This window comes from Pipistrellus kuhlii, unplaced genomic scaffold (genome assembly GCF_014108245.1).
Source record: "Pipistrellus kuhlii isolate mPipKuh1 unplaced genomic scaffold, mPipKuh1.p scaffold_m20_p_4, whole genome shotgun sequence".
Taxonomy (NCBI): domain Eukaryota; kingdom Metazoa; phylum Chordata; class Mammalia; order Chiroptera; family Vespertilionidae; genus Pipistrellus; species Pipistrellus kuhlii.
In genome coordinates, this window is record NW_023425540.1 from 49,023,379 (window position 1) to 49,047,524 (window position 24,146).

The 24,146-nt window shown below is 41.8% G+C and overlaps 1 protein-coding gene across 20 annotated transcripts in view; it reads left to right on the top strand.

Annotated features, from left to right (window-relative positions):
• The first annotated feature begins 2,915 nt into the window (after positions 1–2,915).
• Positions 2,916–24,146, top strand: part of CAST (calpastatin) — a 113,620-nt gene continuing 92,389 nt past the window's right edge. For 4 of the 20 annotated variants that reach the window (XM_045571774.1, XM_045571776.1, XM_045571799.1 and 1 more), the window contains exons 1-2: positions 2,922–3,134; positions 18,605–18,667. In XM_045571774.1, the coding sequence (XP_045427730.1) occupies positions 3,060–3,134; positions 18,605–18,667 (138 nt within the window). In that variant the 5' untranslated portion in view covers positions 2,922–3,059. Of the gene's footprint in view, positions 3,135–3,706; positions 3,863–18,604; positions 18,668–24,146 lie in introns of those variants that run through there. The other 16 variants (XM_045571777.1, XM_045571784.1, XM_045571786.1 and 13 more) reach the window with 11 other exon arrangements.

Here is a 24,146-nt window from a genome sequence, read left to right on the forward strand (position 1 = left end):
GATCTTTCTTGGGCTCTACTGCCTTCTCTGGATTCCATCCTGTCCTTTTCTCATTTTATATGCTTCCTGGTGAGAAGTGAGAAGTTCCTGAACAATTATAGGGATGAAGAGGAAGAGATAAAATGTGGAGCTTACTTGGAGGGGATTTCAACTCACTCAAGTTAAACGTGGGGGGCGGGGGGAAGGGGAGAGAGAAAGAAGCTGCCTTTGAGCTCACCTACTCCTAGGTCAGCACGAAAAGCCCCTCCTAGGATCCTACAGCGCTCTTGAAATACCGCTCCTGGCCACTGTCCTCACCTGCAGTCACTTGTTTGTGGATTTGTTTGTCTTTCCTTCTGGACTGTGATGTCATTGAGTGTAGGAGGTCCCTGGTCCCTTCACAGAGCCTGACACACAGCAGGTATCCTGTTATTGAGTAAATACAAGGATAAAATTCTTATAATATATGCAAATAAAAATGTAGCAAAAGTTGCCATATACAGTATATTTAAAAGGAGCTTCCTCAAGATACTCAACCGCTGGTTCTGGTATTAAAGTTTCAAATTTTTCACCGACTACAAGAGAAATTGAGACCATCACCCTCTTCTTCAACTTTTTTGAAAATTTTCTTTTCTCACGGTCATCAAATCAATACACTGGTTAGCCTGTAAATGTTCTTATATGAGTTCCACCTATCTCCTCCAGATTTTGGTATCAGCTATCTCATGAGCACAGTGTAGCTGCTTAATAAGTAAGTTGATAAATGGATGGATGGATTACTCCTGAACTTGGACTAGTAACTTCAGCCAGGTGGATGGGCACTTTTTATTTCCTGAACTGCCTCAACCCTTTCCTTTTCAGTCCACATCCCGCCACCCAGCCAGCCCACTCAAGCCTCCTTTCTCTTCCTATAATCACTAAAATCCACAGAACTCCCAACTCCCATAACACATCTGTACTATTTGCACATTGTATAATATGTCTCTCAGTGACACCCAAGTGATCACATGTTATAAATGCCACAGGGCTTCAGCTAAAGTGCAAATCTCTAGAGGGCAGAAAATGTGTATTTAAATATTTATCATCTTTTGTTGTTGTTGTTGTTAATCCTCACCTAAGGATATTTTTTCCAGAGTACCTGCCCTCAACTGGAATGGAACCCACAACCCTTCAGTGCCAGGCGTCCTCAAACTTTTTAAAGTGGGGGCCAGATCACGGTCCCTCAGAGAGCTGGAGGGCCGGACTATATGAACTACTAATTCCTACTGTAACACCTCGGCTGCGCTCACTGCCCAAAAAACCTGGCGGGCCGGATCAGACTCCTCTGCGGGCCGCATGTGGCCTGCGGGCCGCAGTTTGAAGACGCCTGCTTCAGTCCATGGGCAGTGCTCTAACCACCGAGCCAACCAGCGAGGGCTAAATCTTTATATCACTCCCTCTCCAATTCCCTTCACAGTGACATACATGGGAGCCTTTCGGGAAATATAAACCTAATTGGTTTATATTTCAAATATTCTATTTGAAATATAAATAGAATTTATATTCTATTTATAATATTCCCGTAAAAACATCTCAAACCTGAATGAGAACCATTCTTCTTCCAGATCAATGTTCTCTGGGATCTAACATCAAATCTGGGGCCTCTGGGCTCCTGAGTTAGGAAATGGTTCCAGTTCCTGGGCCCGAGGTGGGCTGCCTATCACCTCACCCCGATAGTTTTACCTCCCACTTAAATCACTGCCTTCGTTTGGTCACAATCAGAAAAGCAGTTTTTTCAGGCTTATGACACTTGCCCAACTATGCATGTAACTGATGCCATCAATCACTTTTTCTTGAAATGACAATCATAGACCCCCATATCCAAGTTGTTTCTTTTTTTATGTACAAATTCCTTTTATGTATAAATTCCAACAGACTGCAGCTTGCTTGTTGGAAATGCTACATACCTAGACAGTAAGGAGAACACCTTAAGAGGAAATGCATTTAAATCATCCCTCCTTCCTCCCCCCATTAAGAATGAGGCTAGCCAGTCTCTTGAGTAAAGGGAAATCAGAATCCCTAAAAGTGAGAAAAAAACAAGAAGTCCATGCTGCCAAAATCCCTATAGCATGACAATCTGGTCCCTTTCTCTCTTCAACCCGCCTCAAACACAGCGCTGTGGAGAGTGGTGGCCCCGAGGCGGAGCGTCAATGCCATGAAAGGGCAACAGGTTTTGTGGTCGGATCTGATCACTAGCAGGCAGCCACCGCAGGCTGACATCTCTGCAGATGAGCGTTTTTGTAGCCTGGCTGGTAACATCTCACTTCCACAAAAACCAGGAAGTGCTGTGCAAGATGAGCCAAAGACAAAAGCAATCAGCCTCCGAAAGAAAGCGCGCCCGGCTCCGGAAAGCCTTATAAAGGGTTTCAACTTGGGACTGCTGTTCTATTGGGATCGGGACTTGGCAGCTTCCTCCCCCCACCCCCCCCCCCAATACATTATTACATTCTTTAAATTGCAACACCACTCCCCTCCTGAAAAAAAAAAAAGTAAAATGACAGAAAACATACGCAGGCGCTGGCGCACGCACATTCTCAAACACACAGACCAGTTTGTTTTTTGTGATCCGCTTTCCCATCCCGGACCAGATTTGGGTCGGTAAATTCTTCCAGGGCAGACTGCCAAAAAGGTGTCTCTTTCTCCAGATTCTAAGGGAGAAGCGTCCAGAAGTGCACGGCCACGCCCGGGTCCCCGCTCTCCCGTTGCACAAAGTCTGGCCAAGCCTCAGAGGGTACCTCGGACCTCCTGCCCGCTTCGCTGTGACCCCGGGGAGCCGGGCGGACCCGGGGGCGCGGGGGCGAGGTCCCCGGTGGAGCGGGACCGAGAGCGTTAAGTCTCAGGCCGGGGCGGCTGCAGCCCGCAGCGGGCAGGAAGGGGAGGGCCCAGCGGGCCGGGGCAGCCCCCAGCACGGGCGCGGGGCAGGATCGGAAAAGCCGCCTCACGGGCGCGCCCGCCCGCCGGCCCCTCCCCGCCGCGGGCAGCAGCCTCCCTTCCAGTCTCCGCTGAGCCCTCCCGGAGGCAGCGCCCGCGGCCGCCTCGTCATGTCCCAGCCGGGCCCGAAGCCCGCCGCCTCCCCGCGGCCCCGGCGCTCGGCAGCGGCCCGCCGCGCCCAGGAGGTGAGTGGCGCGCCCCCCGGGGGCCGGGCACCGGGAGGACCCCAGCCCACCAGCCGCAGGCGGCCGCCTCCTCTGGGCGTAGCCTGCCTGGCTTCCCACCCCCTGCGCCACCACCTCCCGTCCTGGGAGGACTGTGTGCCCGCCGCGGGCAGGGCAGGGCAGGGCAGGGCAGGGCAGGGCAGGGCAGGGCAGGGCAGGTGGCGGGCGGCGGCGAGAGGTGGCCAGGGGTGCCCGGGCCTGGGCTAGGTGCGCTGGGCGTGGTGCGAGCCGCATCGGGGGCGGCCGGCGCCGGGAAAAGTTGGGTGGTGAGACGTGAGTGCAATGGTGTGAGGATGAAAGGAACCAGCGTTCCTTCGGGGACCCCCTCCTGCGCCCCAGGGTGGGTGGGTGGGGTCGTTGCACTGCGCGGCTGGCTCGGATCTTCCGCGTAAAGTCGGGGCTGCAGGGCGTGGCCGCGGGAGCAATAACACCTCGCGCCTCCCAGCCCGGAGCCGGAGGGGGCGGGGCCAGCCTGTAGGGGCGGGGCTTGTGTCAGGCCCCGCCCAGGTGCCCGCCCCCCTGGCCGCTTGTAGGCTTCGCTGAGTTTGAGTGCCAGCCCGGCCCGGGGCAGGTGGAGTGGAGCCCAGCGCCTTGAGCACCGCACCCCGAGTTCTCGCTGGGTCCCGCGTCGTGTTGCTCAGAGCAAACCGGTTGTCACCATGGCATTCGCAAGCTGGTGGTACAAGACGGTAAATAGAAGCGAGCGTCCCTGGGCAGGACCGGGAGGGGAAGAGAAGGGAAGGGAATGTGTTCGCTTTGCCTTTCTGGGCGTGCAGAGGAGGTCTGATCCGGGTTTTGGCGGGGAAGGGGTGGAAGCTCGGTGCGACCTCCTCTGTATCTGCAGGCTAGGCTCCGGGAGAGGCCGGGACTCACCCTGCCGTGGTATGTGGGAGCGCGCCCGGACGTGCAAGTCTGTGTGAGCAAATGCACCGGGCTCAGCCCATGCTCAGAAGTTGAATGAAACAGGAATTTTTTTTTTTTGCTGGAGGAATTCCGCCTCAGGACGGGGATTCCTGGATGAACTCGGGCTCAGCTCTTGAGAACTAATATCTACGGCTTGTTTTTAACCCATGCACAAAGCTTAAAACGGAGGCATTCTCCAACGCAAAGGAGAGGCAGCTGGGATGGAGGCGTGGGAAGAAAACGCCAAACGCCAAGGAGCAGAAGCAGCTGAGTGTGGTTAAGACCCTTGTGGGGAAGGAGAGAGGCAGCGCTGCTCTGTACTTTATTACTTTGGATGAGGAACAAATATGTTCCATTTGTTTAGTGTTTTGAATGCCAGGCCAACCCACTAGATGTGATAGCCAGTCAAGCTGGCATTTGTAATGTGTAGGAACTAGGAGGCAAGATTTAACATTAGATTATGTATGCCAGTCTCTGCCAGCATGCGGTATTGTAAAAGAAATAAAAGGCAAGGACGTTGTCATCAGACCCTGTTTAGAAAGCAGTCTTGTGTTGGAATTAGTAAGCCGTCTCTTACCAGTCAGTGACCATGTACTGAACATCTATGTGCCAGGCAAAGTGCTAGCCTCCAGGTACACAGTGGAAAACAGGACAGGGTTCTTGTTCTCAATGGGCAATGAGTCTACTTTTTTTAAACCTGTTTCCAAATCTATAAAATGGGGGTGATAATAGGCACCACGTCAGGGATTCGTTAGATTCATGAATCAAAGTTCCATGGGTCTATACTTTTAGTACTGCGAATTCCAGTTTCCCTTGAGATATTTCTTCATGACTGTTTCCCATCATGTATTGTGGGCTTTTAAAAGTTTGCTTTGAGTCATTATTGTCCTAAGGTTATCAAAATGAAGTCTGCAAATATGGATGTCAGTGGTTCAGAGCTGGTATCAGAATCCTTCCAAACTGGTGATTCTCTAGAGCAGTGGTTCTCAACCTTTCTAAGGCCACGACCCTTTAAGACAGTCCCTCCTGTTGTGGTGACCCCCAACCATAACATTATTTTCATTGCTACTTCGGAACTGTAATTTTGCTACTGTTAATGAATCGTAATGTAAATATCTTTCCGATGGTCTTAGGCGACCCTGCTAGTGGTTCTCAACCGCTGCTGTAAAGCCTAATATCGGAAAACACAGATATTTACATTACGGTTCATAACAGTAGCAAAATTACAGTTCCGAAGTAGCAGTGAAAATAATGTTATGGTTGGGGGTCACCACAACAGGAGGGACTGTCTTAAAGGGCCGTGGCCTTAGAAAGGTTGAGAACCACTGCTCTAGAGGAAATTGTGGGGGAACTTTGGATGAAAGTAGGTTAAATCTATGCTTTTAACTCTTACTTTAAGAGTAGGATGACATTTTTGTTAAAACCTCTCTTAGAATCCAGTTTTGGAACTATAGTACTACAGAAATTGCTAGTAGGAAGGTCCTAAAGTCAGCAATATGCCTGTGGCCAAACTTGGATTTTCCCTAAACCAGTGCTGACCAGTGCTGCCCAGTAGAAATATATTGAGCCACACATGTCATTTTAAATTTTCCAGGAGACACATAAACAAAAAAACAGATAAGGTTAATAACATTGTATTTAGCCCACTGTGTCTCAAACACTATTTTAACATGTAACCACTGTATAAATCATTTTTATATATTCTTTTTCATATTAATTCTTCAAAATCCAGTTCACACTTGCCACATTTCAAGTGCTCAGTAGGCATGAGTGACTAATGGCTAAAAATGTGGACAGTACAGTTTAGGTTCTTAAACAGTTTTGTATGGTGATTGTGAGAGGGTGGGTGATCAAAGACCATTTGAGAATTAAATGCAAGTTAAGGGCCATTTTTCCACAAAAGGATATACACATACATGCCCAAAAGCCCACCAATAAATCCCCTAAAGGTCCATGGAGCCAATTTATAACATATACACATACATGATATGTATGCATGCAGGTATATATCATATAATATATTGATATATAATACAATAGCATGGCTTTTGGTAAATCTTATAACAAATATCTTTAGTGGGATCCTTTAAATACTGAAAAAAAATTGTGAATGACCTAACTTTAAAATTTTAGGCAGAATATAATTAATTAAAAGACATATCTGTGATGTGTTTGTTTAAACTTTAAAGGAATGCCATGTTCCCTTAAACATTGCAATGTATATTTTCCACATTGAATAACATCAATATCATTGATCTTCTGAAGAATTATGTATAGAGTTGAAGAACATCTGATGAGCATCATCATGATGAAGAGTACATTTGGTTTACACCAGTCATTACATTCCTGAGTCCTAAGTTGACTTGATTAGTCCATATTAATTAAAGGTGTTCCTTAGCCTAATTAGGCCCGTGGGCCCAGTGGCAACATGATCAAGGAGCCAGTCATTTGGGAGGCCCATCCTCGCAGCCAGCCTGGGAAGAGTGTCTGTCACAAGCCTTCCATGGCTGGACAGACCACTTGGCCTCAGTGATGCTTAGGAGTAGGAATGCAAATTATAGTGTCTGCAAAAAGGGCACAGGCTTTAGGTGAAGAGAGAATGGAGGTCAGACACTTTAGTCTTTAGGTTGGCAATTTATGAGTGTCTTTGCTTCCCATTGCAGATAAAGACTTTTAAACTGAGAGTGATATCTCATGATGGTGTTCTTTAATCAGTGTTGACACTTCCCAAAAAGTTAATTATATTCCACAAGTGCTTTTTAAAGAATGACAGAGCTTGCTGGGGGTGTAAAAGTGGGGGATCATTTGAGATTCTTAGGTGACTGAGTAGATAATTAGTTCCGAGTAGGTTGTTTCTCCGGAATACAAGACTTCTCCAAGCAGCCCATTTCTATTCTATCTTTTCCTTGAGGTTTTTTTGTTTTTGTTTTGTTCTTAATTCTGGTAAAATACACATACCATAGAATTTACAACTTTAGCCATTTTTTAAGTGTAAAGTTCAGTGAAATGAAGTATATTCATAGTCTTATGAAGCTATCACCATCATCTATCTCCAGAACTCTTCTTATCTTGAAAATATTGAGACTCTATAGTTTTTAAATGTTTATAAAACTACCCATCCCAGTTTGTTTTATAAACATGAATTCAAATATATAGCATTGTATTTAAGTATCTGTGTTCTTTACCATTTTCCTTTTTTATTTTATTGTAAGGACATTTAAGATATATGACATTTTGTTTATTCATTGATCTGAGAATGAACACGTAGGTTGCTTCCATTTTAGCCACTTTTAAAGGAACCATCTTACTGTTTTTCCAAAGTGGTTGTACCATTTTACATTCCTACCATTAGTACCAGAGGGTCCAACTTCTTCACATGCTACCAATACTTGGCCCACTGCCTTCTGATTTCTAAGGTTTGCAATCTTCTTGAATATGCCTTGCATGTGACAGTCAATTTTTCTTGCTGCTTTCAATATTCTGCTTTTGTCTTTCAACAGTTTGATTGTAATGTGGATTTATTTGAGTTCATCCTACTTGAAGTTTGTTGAGTTTCTTGATTATATTCATATCTTTCATCAAATATGGGAAGTTTTAGGCCATTATTCTTTAAATAATCTGCCTCTTTTTCTCTGCTTCTCCTTCTGAGACTCCCATCAAAGATCTGTTAAGGTCTGTTCACTTTTCTTTAATCATTTTTCTTTCTGTACCTCAGATTCAATAATTTCAATTGTCCTATCTGTAGGTTATTATTATATTCTGCCTCCTCAAATCTTCCTTTGAAAATCCCTCTAGTGAATTTTTCATTTTAGTTATTGTATTTTTTTGCCCTAGAATTCCTTTTTACTTTCTTTTTATCTGTCTTTTTACTGTTGCTTTTTTTTTTTTTACTTTCTCTACTCACTGATTTTTTAAAAATAAATATACTTCTCACATTAGCATTCTCAATGAATTTGTTTTTTTATTTTATTTTAATGAAAGTAAAATGGGTGAGTAGGGAAATATATAGTATTGAGATAAGAACACTCCAAATTTTTTTAAAAAAAATTTTATCACAGAAGAAGAGAGAATAACATAATGAATTCCTCATGTACCATCACCTGACTTCAATAATTATCAACATTGTAGCATTATGCCAATCTTGCTTTATTTATCAAACTTCCAGCTTCACCAACACACACACACACACACACACACACACACAGCCTTCCAAAGTATTTTAAAGTGTGGGAATCAGTATGGGTTGTTTGGAAAATGAATTCTCTTTACCCTGTCTACTTCATTAGGTATAATATGGATCTGTGAGATTAATACACAGTCATGAGATAGACAAAGTCGTAAACATAAATTTATTAGAGGAACCTAGTTCCTTTGTTCTTATAAAAAATAAAAATAAAATCTCTGTTCTAATATTTACAGCCTTAAACTTTTGCTTGCATCTCATATTCATTTTACTGTCTCATAATTCCCTATAATCAGATTAGTGCTAGAGAAAAAGAAGGGAGTGGAATAGCTTTTATTGTAGTATTCTTAAAATGAGCCAGGCAATGGGCCAGGTTTCTCATTAACTCAACCAATTTCATAAATATCCCATAAATATCCCTGGGGGTAGGTACCATTGGCTCCATTTTACAAAGGAAAAAAAACACACACACACACAGGAAGGTTAAATTATTTGCCCAAAGTCACATAGCCTTTCACTTCCATGCTCTTTCTGTCCTATTATTGTTTGTCAGGGAATGGAATGCAGGGAATTGGTTACCCAGGTTATAGAAGAGTCTGGGAAGCCAACTGGGGTGGGTGAGGCAACCCAGAGATTAGAAATTCCAGGAAGCTGCTACAGTACCTAGGCTGGAAAGACAAAGGGAAGAGCTGGATCACCCTGCTGAAGCTGGAACCTCCAGTGGCTTGTCCTTCAGGAGACCCAGAGGCAGAGAGGAGGGGAAATACTGCCCACCTACCACCTCCGGTCACTTGCTGGTGCCTCCCACTGGCCAAACCGAGCCTGAGGCCATCATCTTGGGAGCCAGCAAACATCCTTGCTACACCAACTGGCAGGCTCAGGGCGGCCCAGAACTGCACTAGGGAGACTGTTAAAGCAAAACCAGGGTTACATCTTGGTCCTCCTTGTTTGAACAATCCTGTTTTAGCAAGTGAAATACATAGAAGAATAGATTTGAAGGGATTTGGCAGGAAATATCAAATTTGCAGTTTTTTTGGGGTTTTTTTGTCTAGTTTTTGGACCTGAAAAGAGCAAAAGTGCTTCACAGGGAACATGTAGAGGTTTGTGGGAAGGTTCATTCAACCAAGATTTAGTTGTCATACCCCCATCATGGGCAAAAAAAAGGAATAGAATTTACCATGTGGTTAGGAAGGCAAAATATACATTTATGAAGTAACCAGTGAGCAAGAGAGTCTACAATAAAGTGCTAATTAGTTTGCTTTACTAAGAAAATAGAGGCTTACGTGCAGACATGAAGATATGATGTGCCATGAAGATGATATGGACAAGGCTCAGAGACAGGAAACGCTGGTGTGAACACAAGGCCCTGAGCCATCAGCACTCACCCAGGGGGCCCAGAGCTGCCCAGCCTGCCTGTCCAGGACAAGGCCCTCACAGAGGCTGACTCAGTCGGTGATTTGAGGAGCAGAAACCTCCACTTCCAGTCAGAGTGCCACAAATCTCCCTGCAAAACCAGTGGTTCCCAATCCTAGGTGCATATTAAGAATTTTAGAAACCATATTCATGTCCAGGCCCCACCCTGAGCAAACCAGCTCCAAGTCCCTGGCTCCAGTGTGAGTGTTTCCAAAAGTGCCCTAGGTCCTTGTGGCCCCTCTGCGGGTGGAACCCCCTGCTGACCGAAGGCTTTCTGATCCTGAGGAGGCCCCGAGACAAGCCTTCCTCAGAAGGTGCAGTGGTAGTGCAGTGAGAACTGAGCTTTGTGCACTGGGGAAGTCCAGAGGGCACCAAGATAACATTTTATTGCTTCATGGTTTTGGTACAGCAAGCCCTGGACATGCAAATACTGATCTCTGTGGCCTTGACTCCAAGTTGAAGAAGGAAAGTTTTCAAATAACTTTTATAGTTTTTTAACACAACTTTAAAAAAATATAATTCACAAACCATAAATTCACCCATTAAAACATACAATTTAATATTTTTATGTACTCGTAGGGTGGTATAACCATTGCCTCAATTTAATTTTTTACAGAGAGGAAGGGAAAGAGTTAGAGAGTTAGAAACATCGATGAGAGAGAAATATGGAGCAGCTGCCTCCTGCACACCTCCCACTGGGGATGTGCCTACAACCCAGGTCCATGCCCTTGATCGGAATCGAATCCAGGACCTTTCAGTCTGCAGGCTAATGCTCTATTCACTGAGCCAAAAACGGTCAGGGCTCAATTTAACTTTAGAATGTTTTTTGTCATCCCCTAAAAGAAACTATATTTTTTAATAAAGCAAAGGCATTTCAGTGTTGGCCTTTCACAGCTGGCCTTGGACTTGGAAAAGCTCATTAGTTTCTGCTTTCTCTCCTCGTTCACATGTGTAGAAGTTTGTTGATTGTCTCATTCTGTGCAAGGTATGCCCTTGTCTGTGTCTGGGTCATGGTGCATTTGGTAACAATAGGGCGGGTGCCCAAGTGCTGGAAGGTCCTCAGCTGGTAGGAGCAAGGGCTCCAGTCTTACTGCTCCTGGCTCTCGTTATTTCCTGATAGGTTCAGGGTTTGGTTTGCTAGGGTAGAAGATTTTAGCATATAACTGCTATCAATCGAATGAGGACAAAGACAGCTGTACTTCCCAAATCCATGGTGATGTCAGGGGCTGGCCATCGTTTGGAAAATTTTTCCTTTTTGAGGGATGAAAGGAAAGCCCTCTATTTGATTTGTTTCCCTGCTTCTGAACTCCTGTCTTCGGTGTCTGGTCTTCAAAGTGAAATTTCCCTTGCTTTAGGGCTGGCCTTCTGCTCTTCCTTGTCTCTGGCCTCATCTCCAGCTGCTTTTACAGGATGAAATGTACAAGTACTGTGTGTCTGATAATTTTATAAAACAAACCAGCCTTAGAAAAGAAGGATTTTGTATTCTTTTTTGTTTTTCCTTTTTTTTTGGGGGGGGGGGGGTGGTTGAGGGGGAGACCTTCTTTTCAGAGCATTAGATTAAGACTTTTGTTGTTGTTGTTGTTAATCCTCACCTGAGGATATTTTCTCACTGAATTTTAGAGAGAGTGGCAGGTGAAAGGTTTGGGGTTGGACCAGGGTTGCACAGAATGGACTCAAACTTCAGTGTAATCAAAATGATATTTATTCATGGCACCTGGGTGCAGGTGGACTGATTTTGAGAAAGAAACCAGTGGCAAATGGGGAGGGAGCAGGCTTTTTATGTGCTCAGGGAGCGCTGCAGACATATCAGGACCGGGCCTCTACCTCCACCTCCCACCCCCCACCCCCACCCTGGTCATAGTTTTACAGTCTTGCCCTATTATCCTTCTGCTGGTGGTAGAAGTCCTTCCTCCGGGGGGTGGGAGGGCTTGCAAGAATTAGGGTCTTCAGGAATTTCTGTAAAATAACCACTCAAGGGGAGCATGTTTGTGCAAGGCTTAGGCTCGCAGAATGAGCTTTCTTTTGTTAGTCTCTGCTGAGTTAACTCTGTTTCTTGATTAACCCTTTCAGAAGGAAGGAGAAGCAACAGAGAGAAACATCGAGGTGAGAGAGACCCTTCAATTGGTTGCTTCCTGCATGCACCCCAACTGGCAACTGAGGTACATGCTCCTGACCTGAATTGAACCCGTGATCCTACGGTCTGGAGGACTTATGCTCTAACCACTGGGCTACACAGGGCTGCATTGAGATTTTTTGGATGTGAATCTCAAGATCTCAGCTAGCTTTTAACTAGGTGCAGCATAACCCAGCCTCTGTCCATAGACTGTAATCCTGCCATGTGGTGTGACTAGAGAAGCCCTTACCTATCAGATCCTCTTCTTCCCCCCATTTTATTTATTTTAATACTTTTTGTTGGAAGTTTTACATATGTCTCCTTTTTCTCTCATTGACCTCTCCCTGCCTGCTTCCACCTCCCAGCACATGCCCCCAGCCCCCTATTGTCTGTGCCCATTAGTTATGCTCATATGCATGGATATAAGTCCTTTGGTTGATCTCTTACTGCCCTACACCCTTCCTTACCTTCCCTCTGAGGTTTGACAGTCTATTTGATGCTTCTATGTCTCTTGATTTATTTTTGTTCATCTGTTTATGTTATTCATTATATTCCACAAATGAGTGAGATCATGTGATATTTATCTTTCTCTGACTGGCTATTTTTGCTTAGCATAATGCTATCAGGTCCATCCATGCTATTGAAAGTGGTAAGACTTCTTTCTTTCTACAGCAGCATTGTGTAGATGTACCACAGTTTTTTAATCCACCCATTTGCTGTTGGGCACTTAGGCTGTTTCCAAATCTTAGCTATTGTAATTTGTGCTGCCATAAACATAGTGATGCATATATCCTTTCTGATTGGTGTTTCTGATTTCTTAGAATATATTCCTAGAAGTGAGATCACTGGGTCAAATGGGAGTCCCATTTTTAGTTTTTTTGAGTAAACTTCATACTATTTTCCACAGTGGCTGCATCAGTCTGCATTCCCACCAGCAGTGCATGAAGGTTCCTTTTTCTCTGCATCCTCGCCAGCACTTGTTGTTTATTGATTTGTTGATGATAGCCATTCTGACAGGTGTGAAATGGTACCGCATTGTCATTTTGATTTGCATCTCTCAGATGATTAATGACTTTGAGCATGTTTTCCTATTTCTCTTGGCCTTTATGTCTACTTTCAAAAAATGTCTATTTAGGGCCTTTGCCCATTGTTTGATTGAATTGTTTATCTTTCTTTTGTTAAGTTGTATAAGTTCCTTATAAATTTTGGAAATTAAACCCTTATCGGAGATAACATTAGCAAATGTGTTCTTCCATGCAATGGGCTTTCTTGTTTTGTTGATGGTTTTTTTTGTTGTTTTTTTGTTTGTTTGTTTGTTTTTGCTGTGCAGAAGCTTTTTATTTTGATGTAGTTACATTTGTCTATTTTCTCCTTAGTTTCCATTGTCCTAGAATCTGTATTGGTAAAGATATTGCTACGACATATGTCTGATATTTTGCTGCCTATGGACTTTTCAGAGATTTTTATGATTTCCCATCTTACTTTAAGTCCTTTATCCATTTTGAGTTTATTATTTTGCATATATCTGACCAAATTTACCAGCACCATTTATTAAAGAGACTGTTTTGACTCCACTGTATGCTCTTACCTCCTTTGTCAAATATTAATTGAGTATAAAGGCTTGGATTGATTTCTGGGTTCTCTGTTCCCTTTTATTGGTCTATATTTCTGTTCTGTGCCAGTACCAGGCAGTTTTGAGAACAGTGGCTTTGTAATATAATATAGCTTAATGTCTGGTATTATAACCCCGTCAACTTTGTTCTTCTTTCTCAGAATTGCTATGGCTATTCGGGGTCTTTATTTATTCCATATAAATTTTTGAAGAGTTTGTTCTAGTTCTGTGAAATATGCCCTTGGTACTTTAATGGGATTTCATTGAATTTATTGATTGCTTTGAGTAGTATAAACATTTTAATGATGTTGATTCTACCAATCCACAAACACGATATATTCTTCTACTTGTTTATATCTTCCTCTATCTCTTTTTTTCTAAAATGTTCTGTAGTTTTCTGCATATGGGTCTTTTACCTCCTTAATATTAAAAATATCACATACTCTGACCAAGTGGGATTTCTTCTGGGGATGCAAGGATGGTACAATATCTGCAAATCAGTAAATGTGATACTTCACATAAACAAATTTAGAGACAAAAATCACATAATCATATCAATCGATGCAGAAAAAGCATTTGACAAAAATTCAACACCCTTTTTTGATAAAAACTCTTAGCAAAGTGAGAATAAAGGAACCATACCTTAACATAATAAAAGCCTTTAAGACAAATCTATAGCACATAGTACTCAACAGGCAAATACAAAAACCATTTCCCCTAAGAACAGGAACAAGACAGGCATGCCCACTTTCACCGTTCCTGTTCAACATAGTATTGGAAGTGCTAGCCATAGCAATCAGACAAGAAGAAGAAATAAAACTTGAAAAGAAGAAATAAAATGTTTATTATTTGTAGATGACATGATATTGTACATAGAAAACCCTAACAACTCCATAAAAAGACTACTGGACTTAATAAAAAAATTTGGCAACGTAGCATGATACAAAATTAGCACTCAGAAATCTTTGGCATTTTTATACACCAATAATGAGCTCACAGGAAGGAAAACTTAAAAAAAAAAATCCCATTTACCATTGCAGCAAAAAAATTAAGATACCTAGGAATAAACAGATACTTTGTTCTTTTTAGTAGATGCTTAGCACCTGTTAATTTATTTTTTCTCATGGAAAACTGCTTGGATTTATCGGGATTGTGATTTGATTCTCTTCCCTGATTTCTCTTTCCTTTCCTTCTCATGCTTATCACCTCTCTCTCCGCATCTCATAGCCTCACATAGTAGCAGACAAAGTTTTCTCTCTTTGTTCTTAGAAAGTCTTCCTGCAGATTCCTAAACTGGATAAAATTTGACATATTTCCCAAATATTTTATTTCACCCTCTCAACTATGTCAAAATTTCTCAATTATTCCTTGAGTTAAAACATTACGCACTTTGACACTCTCCCAGTAAAAAGATATAATTGATTTTATGTCATTAATTGAATTCTGAGTGTTGAATGAGCCCCATAAAAGGTCAGGGCAATGGTTCATTCAGAAAGTTGCTATGTACTGGAAATTGAAAGGCATTAATAATACTTGTTAATTCTTTTAAAGTGATGATGGTGGAGTTTTATGGGAAAAGTCTTCAATTTAAGGAGATACATGGTGAAATATTTAGGGGTAAAGTTTCAGGATATTTCCAATTAACTTTCAAATATAGGTTCATATACAAACATAGATAAATAGATTTATGTATCTGTCTATAATGACAGATTCATAGATTTAGTTAATAGTTGTTGGATTTAAGTGGTGGGGATATTGTCATTTAGTGTATTCTTAAAACCTTTTGTATGCTACCAAAATCTATATATATAAAAGGCTAATATGCTAAGTCCTTCCAACTGTCCAACCGATCACTATAACATGCACAGACCACCAGGGGGCATATGCTCAACACAGGAGCTGATGTGATGCACACTGGCCATTTACAAAGAAACATCACTGCAGACCTGGTGCCAACAAAGTAATATTCAGCTTTCCCCAAATGGGACACAGGCCCCCACCATCCCAGAGCAGCACCCCACCAAATCGCAGCCAATGCTGCTGAGACTCCATGGCGCAAAATGGGGCCCATAGCCCAGCCCATCCTGGAAACAGTTGCCTTGGGCACTGGGAAATGACATCACGTAGCAATGACTGGCTTCCTCTCTCTAGCAACTAGCCTCCTTGGAGTTTTTACAGCCCAGGATCACGACTTGCTTTATAGCCAGGTGCAAAAATTTTACAGTTAAACCAAATGTCTGTGAAGCATTTTCCTGTGCCTCATCTCATTTGATCTTCACAGAAGTCCTGGGGTAGGTAGCTAGGAGACTTCGTGGAATCCTATTTTCTTTTCATTAGCTAGAAAATGGAGATTTAGAAAGTTTAGAAATTTGACCCAAAAGAAAAGAAGTAAGAAATGGTGGACCTTGAATATGACTTCAGTTTTTCTCACTGTGCAGAATATAGTCAAACACTGCTACAGTTAAATATTTTACCCTTTTTTCTCCCTGCAATATCTACAATAATAATCTGCCTCGTGTTGGTATTTATTGCTGTGTTGCTGACAATTACCTGAAAGAGAAGTTGAGATGCTTCACTGGGCTGGAAAAAGTTTAGCTAAATCAGAAAGCAGGTCTAATTAAGCAAGTTTATTCTCTATATATACAAGGCTAAGTTGACTCATGCATGCACGATACGTATAAAGCTCTCGCTGATGTCAATCGCACATGTGTGTTTTGATCTGTCATTGTCGATGGTGAATTTGGTTGATACTTCTATTACAGAGAAAGGGCAAATAATGATATAAAAATATTTCTTCTAATTTCCTTTCAATGTGCATGAATCTATGCACTGGGCCTCTAGTTTTATAACAAAAAGCCAGGTTAAAAAAGTAGAAAATGAAAAAATACAATACATACAGTTCCTAAAAATTTTGTCACTTGTTTATGTGACTTTTGTCATTATGCTTTTGAATATTATAAAAAAGCTTCTTATTTGAGAGCAAATATTTCTTTTGAAATGACAAAATACCAATTCTTAAAATCTATGTTTTATAAGTTGTCATTATAACATTTTAAAATATTATATATATATATATATATATATATATATATATATATATATATTCCAAACTATTATTTAGAACCAACATTATTTTGAATAATTTTGAGCATTTCAATGAAAACATGTAACTGATATTGTTACTTAATCTGGAGAACTGCAACTTGAAACACCATCAGGAAACAACTTTTTAAAAATTTCTAAAGAAAAATATCTGAATACCAATAGAGAGAAAAAGCTGTACATTTACTGTGGGGTAGTAAGTCGTAACCTATATTTGCTACATGAGTAGAAAGCAGATTGAGTCCTTGTGGAGAACATGGAACCTTGCACTGACTAGAGCAAACTTCCTCTTTATTTGTAAAATGGAATAATAATACTCCTGGCAAGTAAATGAGACATCTTAGACAGTGTGTCAGTAAAACAGAGGATACTGTTGTGTTATTACCTATATCTAATCTGACAAAGATATGGAATTGGAGATCATAAATGAATGTGCTATTATGGCTCTAAATGACTGGTGGTTCTGGGAGGAGACAGACTAAGTCGATCTCTATCACTGCAGATCTGTTCCTCTCAAATTCTGTCTCCAAGTGCCAAAAATCCTTCCCCCTACTCTGGCTTTTAGGAATTGTTTGCTCACCAAATATTATAAAATTTACCAATTCCCACCTTGCTCTGGTGCATATGGGTTTTTAAATGGCGTCCCCCTCTCCCCCCCAAGATTTATGAACTGCTCAGTACTGATTGCTCTCAACTGTGGACAAACAGACCCCGGGCTGGGCCATGTGGGTAAAACGAGCCCTGGGCAGAGGGCTTCATTCACAGGCCAGTGCAGCAGCCGCCTGCTTTTCTGCGGATTCCACTCACCAGTTCATGAGAGCTTGTCATACGGGGAAGAACTTTCCACTGATGATAGTGATTTCTTCATAGTCTTTCATACAAAAATGCCCATGTGTTGGGCATTCCTTGGCCTTTTCTTTTTAATTTTACTAAAATATCTGTTGATATTATTAAAGGGAGTAGTATTCTATCTTGTTGTTTGTATAATAACAAACAACATATTTTAAGTCAGGAGACTTGCTTCGTAAATTTTTCCCATTTGTTAGGTGTCTGTCCTTGTGAAAACCATAGCCATTGACTCCCATTCTTAGTATTTAATCCACAAAAGCAAAGGAGCCACTTTTTTTTTCAAATAAGTATCTGAAAGTGCCTTGTAAATAATAAAGGATGATATAATTATTATAACTATTTCAACTCTTCTTAATATGACTAATTTCAATGACATGCATACCATGTTATGATTCTGCTCTAGGGAATGTAATAGAATTTTATATTTTGGTTGAACTGAAGGTAATTGTGATTGAACCCAATGATGAGCTTTAAAAAAAAAATGTAGGCTTCCTTTTCTCACTTTTTTGAACATCCCACAATGTGCAAAAAAATGAAATTATTCTTTAATGCTCTTGTCAGGAATATGCAATTTTCAGTTTTCAAACAAATCAATAAACTTTATAGCTTATTTTACTGTAGCATCAAAACCAATGAGCCGGTAAGCTACTCGAAGCTTTTTTTGTACCACATACAAATACTCGCCTTCATCCCCAATGTTCTAGTGCAAAAAATAATTCTGTTTCTGGATATTGCAAACTTTTAAAGCCATAGTGATTAGAAGTTGCAGGTATGGTCTTGCCACTTCAGGATTTATCTCTCTGATCTGGTGAATACGTAGAAGAGCCGTAGGGAATTCCAAGAGCCACCGAAGTGATGGCTGACTGGGAAGATCTGGTCCTCCCTCTTGTCCTCGCTGATGGAGGCTTTATCCTCAGCATGACCCCCAGACTTCTCATCTCCCTCAGGAACTAGACGTCTCCCACACTGGCAATTTGGCATTTGGTAGGAGATGAGATGCCACCTTAGCATCCCCATCAGATCTGTGTCTGGTTAATTACAGACTGACTTTCTACATCCCAAATGCATGTTTGTAGTTTCCCTTGAGTTTTGAAAGCCACCCTCATCAGTAGGGATAGAATTATCAACATTCCCAGGAGGAAGATTAAAGGGGTCCTTGTTCTTGACAGTCTATATATTTAGCCCTTTGGGATTAAAGTCACTATTATCTTGTATCACCTCCCTTTATTAAACATTATCTTTTTTTTTCTTTACAGCATGTCTATGAAAAAGACAGTGGATCGCCTTCCAGGTCAGGAGAAAAGAAAGGAGCAGATGAGGTAATTTCCACAACACTGGGTTTTCATTTTCTCTTGCTTTTAAATTGTGAATTCTTCCTTGAAACAAATAATGGGGTAGCAAAGAATTCCTACTGGTATATTGGCAAATTTAGTTTTAACTAAATTTAATTCAAGAATATAAATGGAAATCATTAAAAAATAAAATGCTTGCCCTGGCTTGTGTTGCTCATTGATTCACACCGAAAGGTCACGGATTTGATTCCCAGTCAAGGGCACATACCTGAGTTATGGGTTCGCTCCTTGCTCTTGATTGTGGTGCAGGCAGGAGGCTACCAGTGGATGTGACTCCCTCACATCGATGTTTCTCTCTCTCTCTTTCTCTCCCTCCCTCTCTCTCTTCACTCTTTCTGAAAAGCAGTGGGGGGGGGGGGGGGGAAATATCCTCATGTGAGAATTAACAATAAAGTAAAATGCTCCTGGAAATTGAACCTTTAGAAAAAGAACTAAATTATTTAGGGTATTTTTCCCATAGGAATTGGTGAATCTTAAATGTTCTGTTGTGAACATGGCATATTGAGAAGGGGAATCCAAATGCTGCAGTGGAAACAGAAATTTTTTTATTTTGTTTTATTTTTCAGTTATAGTTTATATTCAATATTATTTTGCTTCAGTTTCAGGTGTATAGCATAGTGGTTAGATAATAATATATATTTTACAAAGTGATCCCCCAGATAATTCAAGTGCCCACCTGGCACCATACATAATCAATACAATATTATTGACTATATTCCCTATGCTGTGCTTCACACATCCCAGTGACTGTTTTATAACTTCCAATCTGTGCTTCTCCGTCCTTCCACTTTTGTATGCAGCCCCAACTCCCTCCCCCTCTGCAACCATCAGTCTGTTCTCTGTATCTGAGTCTGTTTCCATTTTGTTTGTTTATATTGTTCTTTAGATTCCACATGAGGAAATCTTTTCAAAATAGGAGTGCACTGTGAAAGGAGGACAGTGATGGCCTGGATTAACCAGTCATTCAAGTTCCTAAACAAAAGGAGGGGAGAAAGAACTATTTCTGTTTGGAGTGATTCTGTGGAAATGCTAGTAGAACCAAACCTCCCCTCTTTGAGGCGGGTTTTCTGGGAGCCGTGAGCTTCTCCTTTCAGGGAGCGATGCACCATTGTGTGCACCGGAGCACTGGCCCGCTTCTCCCGGGGAAGGTCGTGTGAAAGTGCTGTCCTTCAAAGGGGCATTGAGCTGGCCTCCCTTTTCCGGCTTTTTACCTTTTAAATCTCAATAGGTAGAGTCATCTTCATTCAATAGAAATTGTTTTATTCCAGTTCGCTAAACAGCTCCTGAAAAGGATGTGCAAAGTTAGAAAAGCATGAAGTGATCGTTTTATTTTTCTCTATTTTATCGACATGTTTATATTTAGAAAGTTTGCTCCACTTTCTCTTTATTTTATGCACTTTTGAAATACTCAGTATATTCCATATGTCAGGAGGTCATAACAGCTAGAACCAGCCAGGAATTATATGCACTAAGGTTTACTCCTTTGCTTTCTACTACCCATGAGAATGTAATTTAGATTATTTCTTATTAAGAAAATTTGCAGTACATTTTTGTAACCAGGGAAGGCAAATATTTTTTGAAAGAGAAAAAGTAAAATTTTATTAAGCCTTTTACCTGCTTCTTGGTTAAATTATTAAAAACTAAATGTTCATATGAAAACCACATTTTTCCTCTTCACAAGCATGAAAATCTATATAATATTATTCAGTTCCCTTATTGATCTTACTCTTAAAATATATTCCTAGATAAGTTTTCTATCAAATAATGTTCTTTTTTAAAAAAGTGATTTTAGAAAGGGAGAAAGAGTGAGAGGAAGGGAAAGAGAAAGAGAGAGAGACTAGAGCTTGCAGGTGAGAGAGAAACATCAACTGGCTGCCTCCTGTATGTGCCCTGACCAGGGATCAAACCCATAACCTAGGTATATGCCCTGATCGGGAATCAAACTGGCAACCTCCTGGTGCAATGGGACAGTGCTCCAACCCACTGAGTGACACTGGCCAGGACTATCAAATAATTTTCTGTTTGAAAACTGTAGTTTTGCTTTATTCTCCAAATAATAAATATATATAATATTTTTTATGTTATTCTCTAGTAATATTACTCAAGATTAAACTATTTGTACAAAAAAGAAAATCATTTTGAATATAGTCAAATGGTTAGTAGTCTAGTTCTTATAGGCTATTTCTCCCCATTTACGTTATCATTATGTGGAAGCTTACGTATTACCTCTGGAGTGTGCATGCATTGTTGGGTGTGCATGACTGATCACATAGTATTAGGACTTATTTTTTTATAACATCTGGACTATTAAGTGCCTTATTTCCATTTTTATAAAGAGCTTGGCAAAACTGATAAGGAGCCCTGTTACAGATGCAGCCAGGGGAGACTTCGATATTTCTGTCAGGAGGCAGGCTAAATGAACCTCTACCTCAAGAAAAAGGAGGAAGAAATGTTTCTTCTCTTCATCATCCAATTCCAACAATTCCAACATTGTTTCATAACACATGAGAAACCCAGATTTGCAGCTCCTGCACTGTGTCAGAGCGTGCACTGTGGGTCTGTTCTCTGTCCTGGCCAATAGAAGCGAGGGGCGGGGGGAGAGGACCCTGCTCCCAGGGAGTGAAACGCTGTAGAGATGCATATAGTCTGCGGTGGAGGATTGTTTATTACCTCACCAGATTTTGCCCCGGTCCACTTACCGGGGCTGACAGACCTGTGTGTGTGTGGGGGGGGGGATGATTTGGTGGGCAGGGAGCCTCTCCTTCTGTATGTTATGGGAAAATCAGTCACTGAGGAGATGCTGTGGCCTTGGAGACAGTTCAGGGAAGTCATCCTGCCTTAGTCTGTATCGTAGCCTTTGTATTCAAAAGTATGAAACCAAGTCCAATCTGGAGTTGTTGTCTACCCTGCCTCCCACTGTGGTTGCTTCTCAAGATTGCCAGAGAAGGATTTCCCGAAACTGATTCTTTCTCCCAAATATTTTTCTCACTACTGCTCTGCTGAACAAGAGGTAAGATTAGGAAGAGTATTTTGGGTTTTGGTAATCCATTTTCAAACTAGCATGCATTCCAAACGTTAAACATCACATTGTCCTCAACATATGTAAACATGTTGGTTGGCCTTCCAAGGACAGACCTAGGCCTTGGAAATAAAGTCAGTTTGAAAATTTGCGTTCTATGCTCAGGGTACTTCTTGTTGGTCTTTCTTCTGCCTTTATTAGTCTGCTGCATTTCATTTGGAGGTGCAAGAAAAAAAGGGTACAGAGGAGGACTTTGGGAAGTTACAACCAAATAATTTATAATTCTTCTATCTCTGAGAAGGACCTAACAAATTCATAATGATTGTATAAACTAGGGGTGTCGAACTCAATCAGAGAAGGGGCCAAAATCTAAAATCCAGCCTAAATCGCGGGCCGAATGGTTTACTGAACAGTCATAAACTGTCATTGTGATGGAAACGCAGCGGAGTGCAGTGATGACAGCACGGTGCGGGCCACATTGCAAGGCCTGGCGGGACGGATTTGGCCCGCGGGCCTTGTGTTTGACACATGTGGTATAAACAGATAAATACATTCTCATAGGCATTAACTCTAATCCAATCTCAAGTGTTTGCATTGCAAAACTGCCTTACAGTTTTCTCTCTTGGACCTTTACCTTTGCGTTCTGGGAGAGTTTCTGAAGTTTATCCCCCATATTTTTATTTCTATCATCTTTTTTTGTGGGGGAGAGTGTGTTTACTTGCAGCCCCCTCTTCTGTCTACTTACCTTTCTGTCTCACTCTGTTATCTCTCTATCTCAGTCAGTTCTGACTGCAGCTCTCAGGTTTTGTGGAGGTAAGATCATCTTGTTTCCTATTAAGGATGCAAACCTTTTCCTAAAACTTTCTTCTTGTTGCATATCATTTTGTGAGATCTATTCTCTTTTTTGGTCTTCAGGAAAATAATGCTCTCTCTCTTCCTCTGCAGTCTTTGAGATTTCTTTATTTCTGTGTGACCATTTTGAAGTAGAACTCTGTGTACATCTGGTTTGTCCATACGTATGAGCCTGTCACCCACAGCCCCGTTCTGGCCATGTACAGGCCGGTTCAGTCTCCTCAGATCAACATCTGTTTGGCAGGTGGATATGTATACTACCGGCAAAATCCCTGCCATTAACAGGCTGTCATTCAGCACAGAAGTCTGTCATCTGTACAAAATGACATGCATAGAAAAACGTCACTCCTTAGCCCATTTACTGCTAACGGGGCTCTTCTTACCGCTGTCCCCAAGGAGACCGCTTCACTTAGGACCGCTGCTCTCCCAGGCCGCAGGGTACCACCTCCACACCCCGCCCTCAGCTCCGCCCTCCCACGTCTTGCCCCACCCCTGAGCCCACTCCGGATGCTGCTTAGTTGGTCCTCAGATTTGGAAACCTTGACTTAGTTCAGAAAGAAGAGACGCTCGCATAGAAAGAGGCACCGATGAGGAATAAAGGTGGACTGTCTCATTCCTAGGCTTTCTAGGTAGTTGCATTTCAAAACGAGGAGCCCACACCCTAGCGGTTTGGCTCAGTGGATAGAGCTTAGGCCTTTGAACTGAAGGGTCCCAGGTTCGATTCCGGTCAAGGGCATATTCCTTGGTTGCGGGCACAACCCCTACTGGGGATGTGCAGGAGGTAGTTGATTGATGTTTCTCTCTCATCCATGTTTCTAACTCTCTATCCCTCTCCCTTCTTCTGTAAAAATCAATAAAATATATTTTAAAACAAACAAAAAAGAACAACAACAAATGAGGAGCCTGAGTGTTCCGGGAAAAGGAAAGGGCTCTCAGAGACGCGCAGGATTGCTCTGTTTCACCACTCATGGCACAGGTGGTTCGCCCATTGTGAACACACAAAGTGCTCTGTCAGTGCTGGCTGCTGTTCTTGTGGCTGTTATTATTATCATTACTTTATTATTATTAATTTTTAGGGCTAGAAAGAGAGCTCCCATGGCAATAAAGGCGAGCCCTGTGTTGATTTCTAACCATGGGATGGGACAGGACTCAAATTCCTTTCTTGATTACGCATTGCAGAGCCCTACCCATGAATAAAGGAAGAAAGTTTTGTAGTTTATTTAGCTTAGTCTTCTGTTTTAAAACCAACCAAGGGCAACACCTAGGAACATATGCCAAAACCTATGTTTAAAATAGAGACCTTTTACCTCATCATTCAGTCGTTTTATGAGAAGCTGTTTTATGAGAAGGTTTTAAGCTAATAATATTTCTAGTTGGAGATATTGTAGGTCCCTGTGGAGGTGTTTCTGCTATGCTTGTGAGAGTGTAGGTGGGGATTCTGCCTGGATGCCTCTCTCTCAGCGTCAGCATCGATTTATGTGCTGAACATCAGATAAAGCAAAAAAAAAAAAAAGTTGAAATTGGTGTTTATACAAAGAGAGATGAGTGTGCCAAGATGCATTACAAGTTACAGAT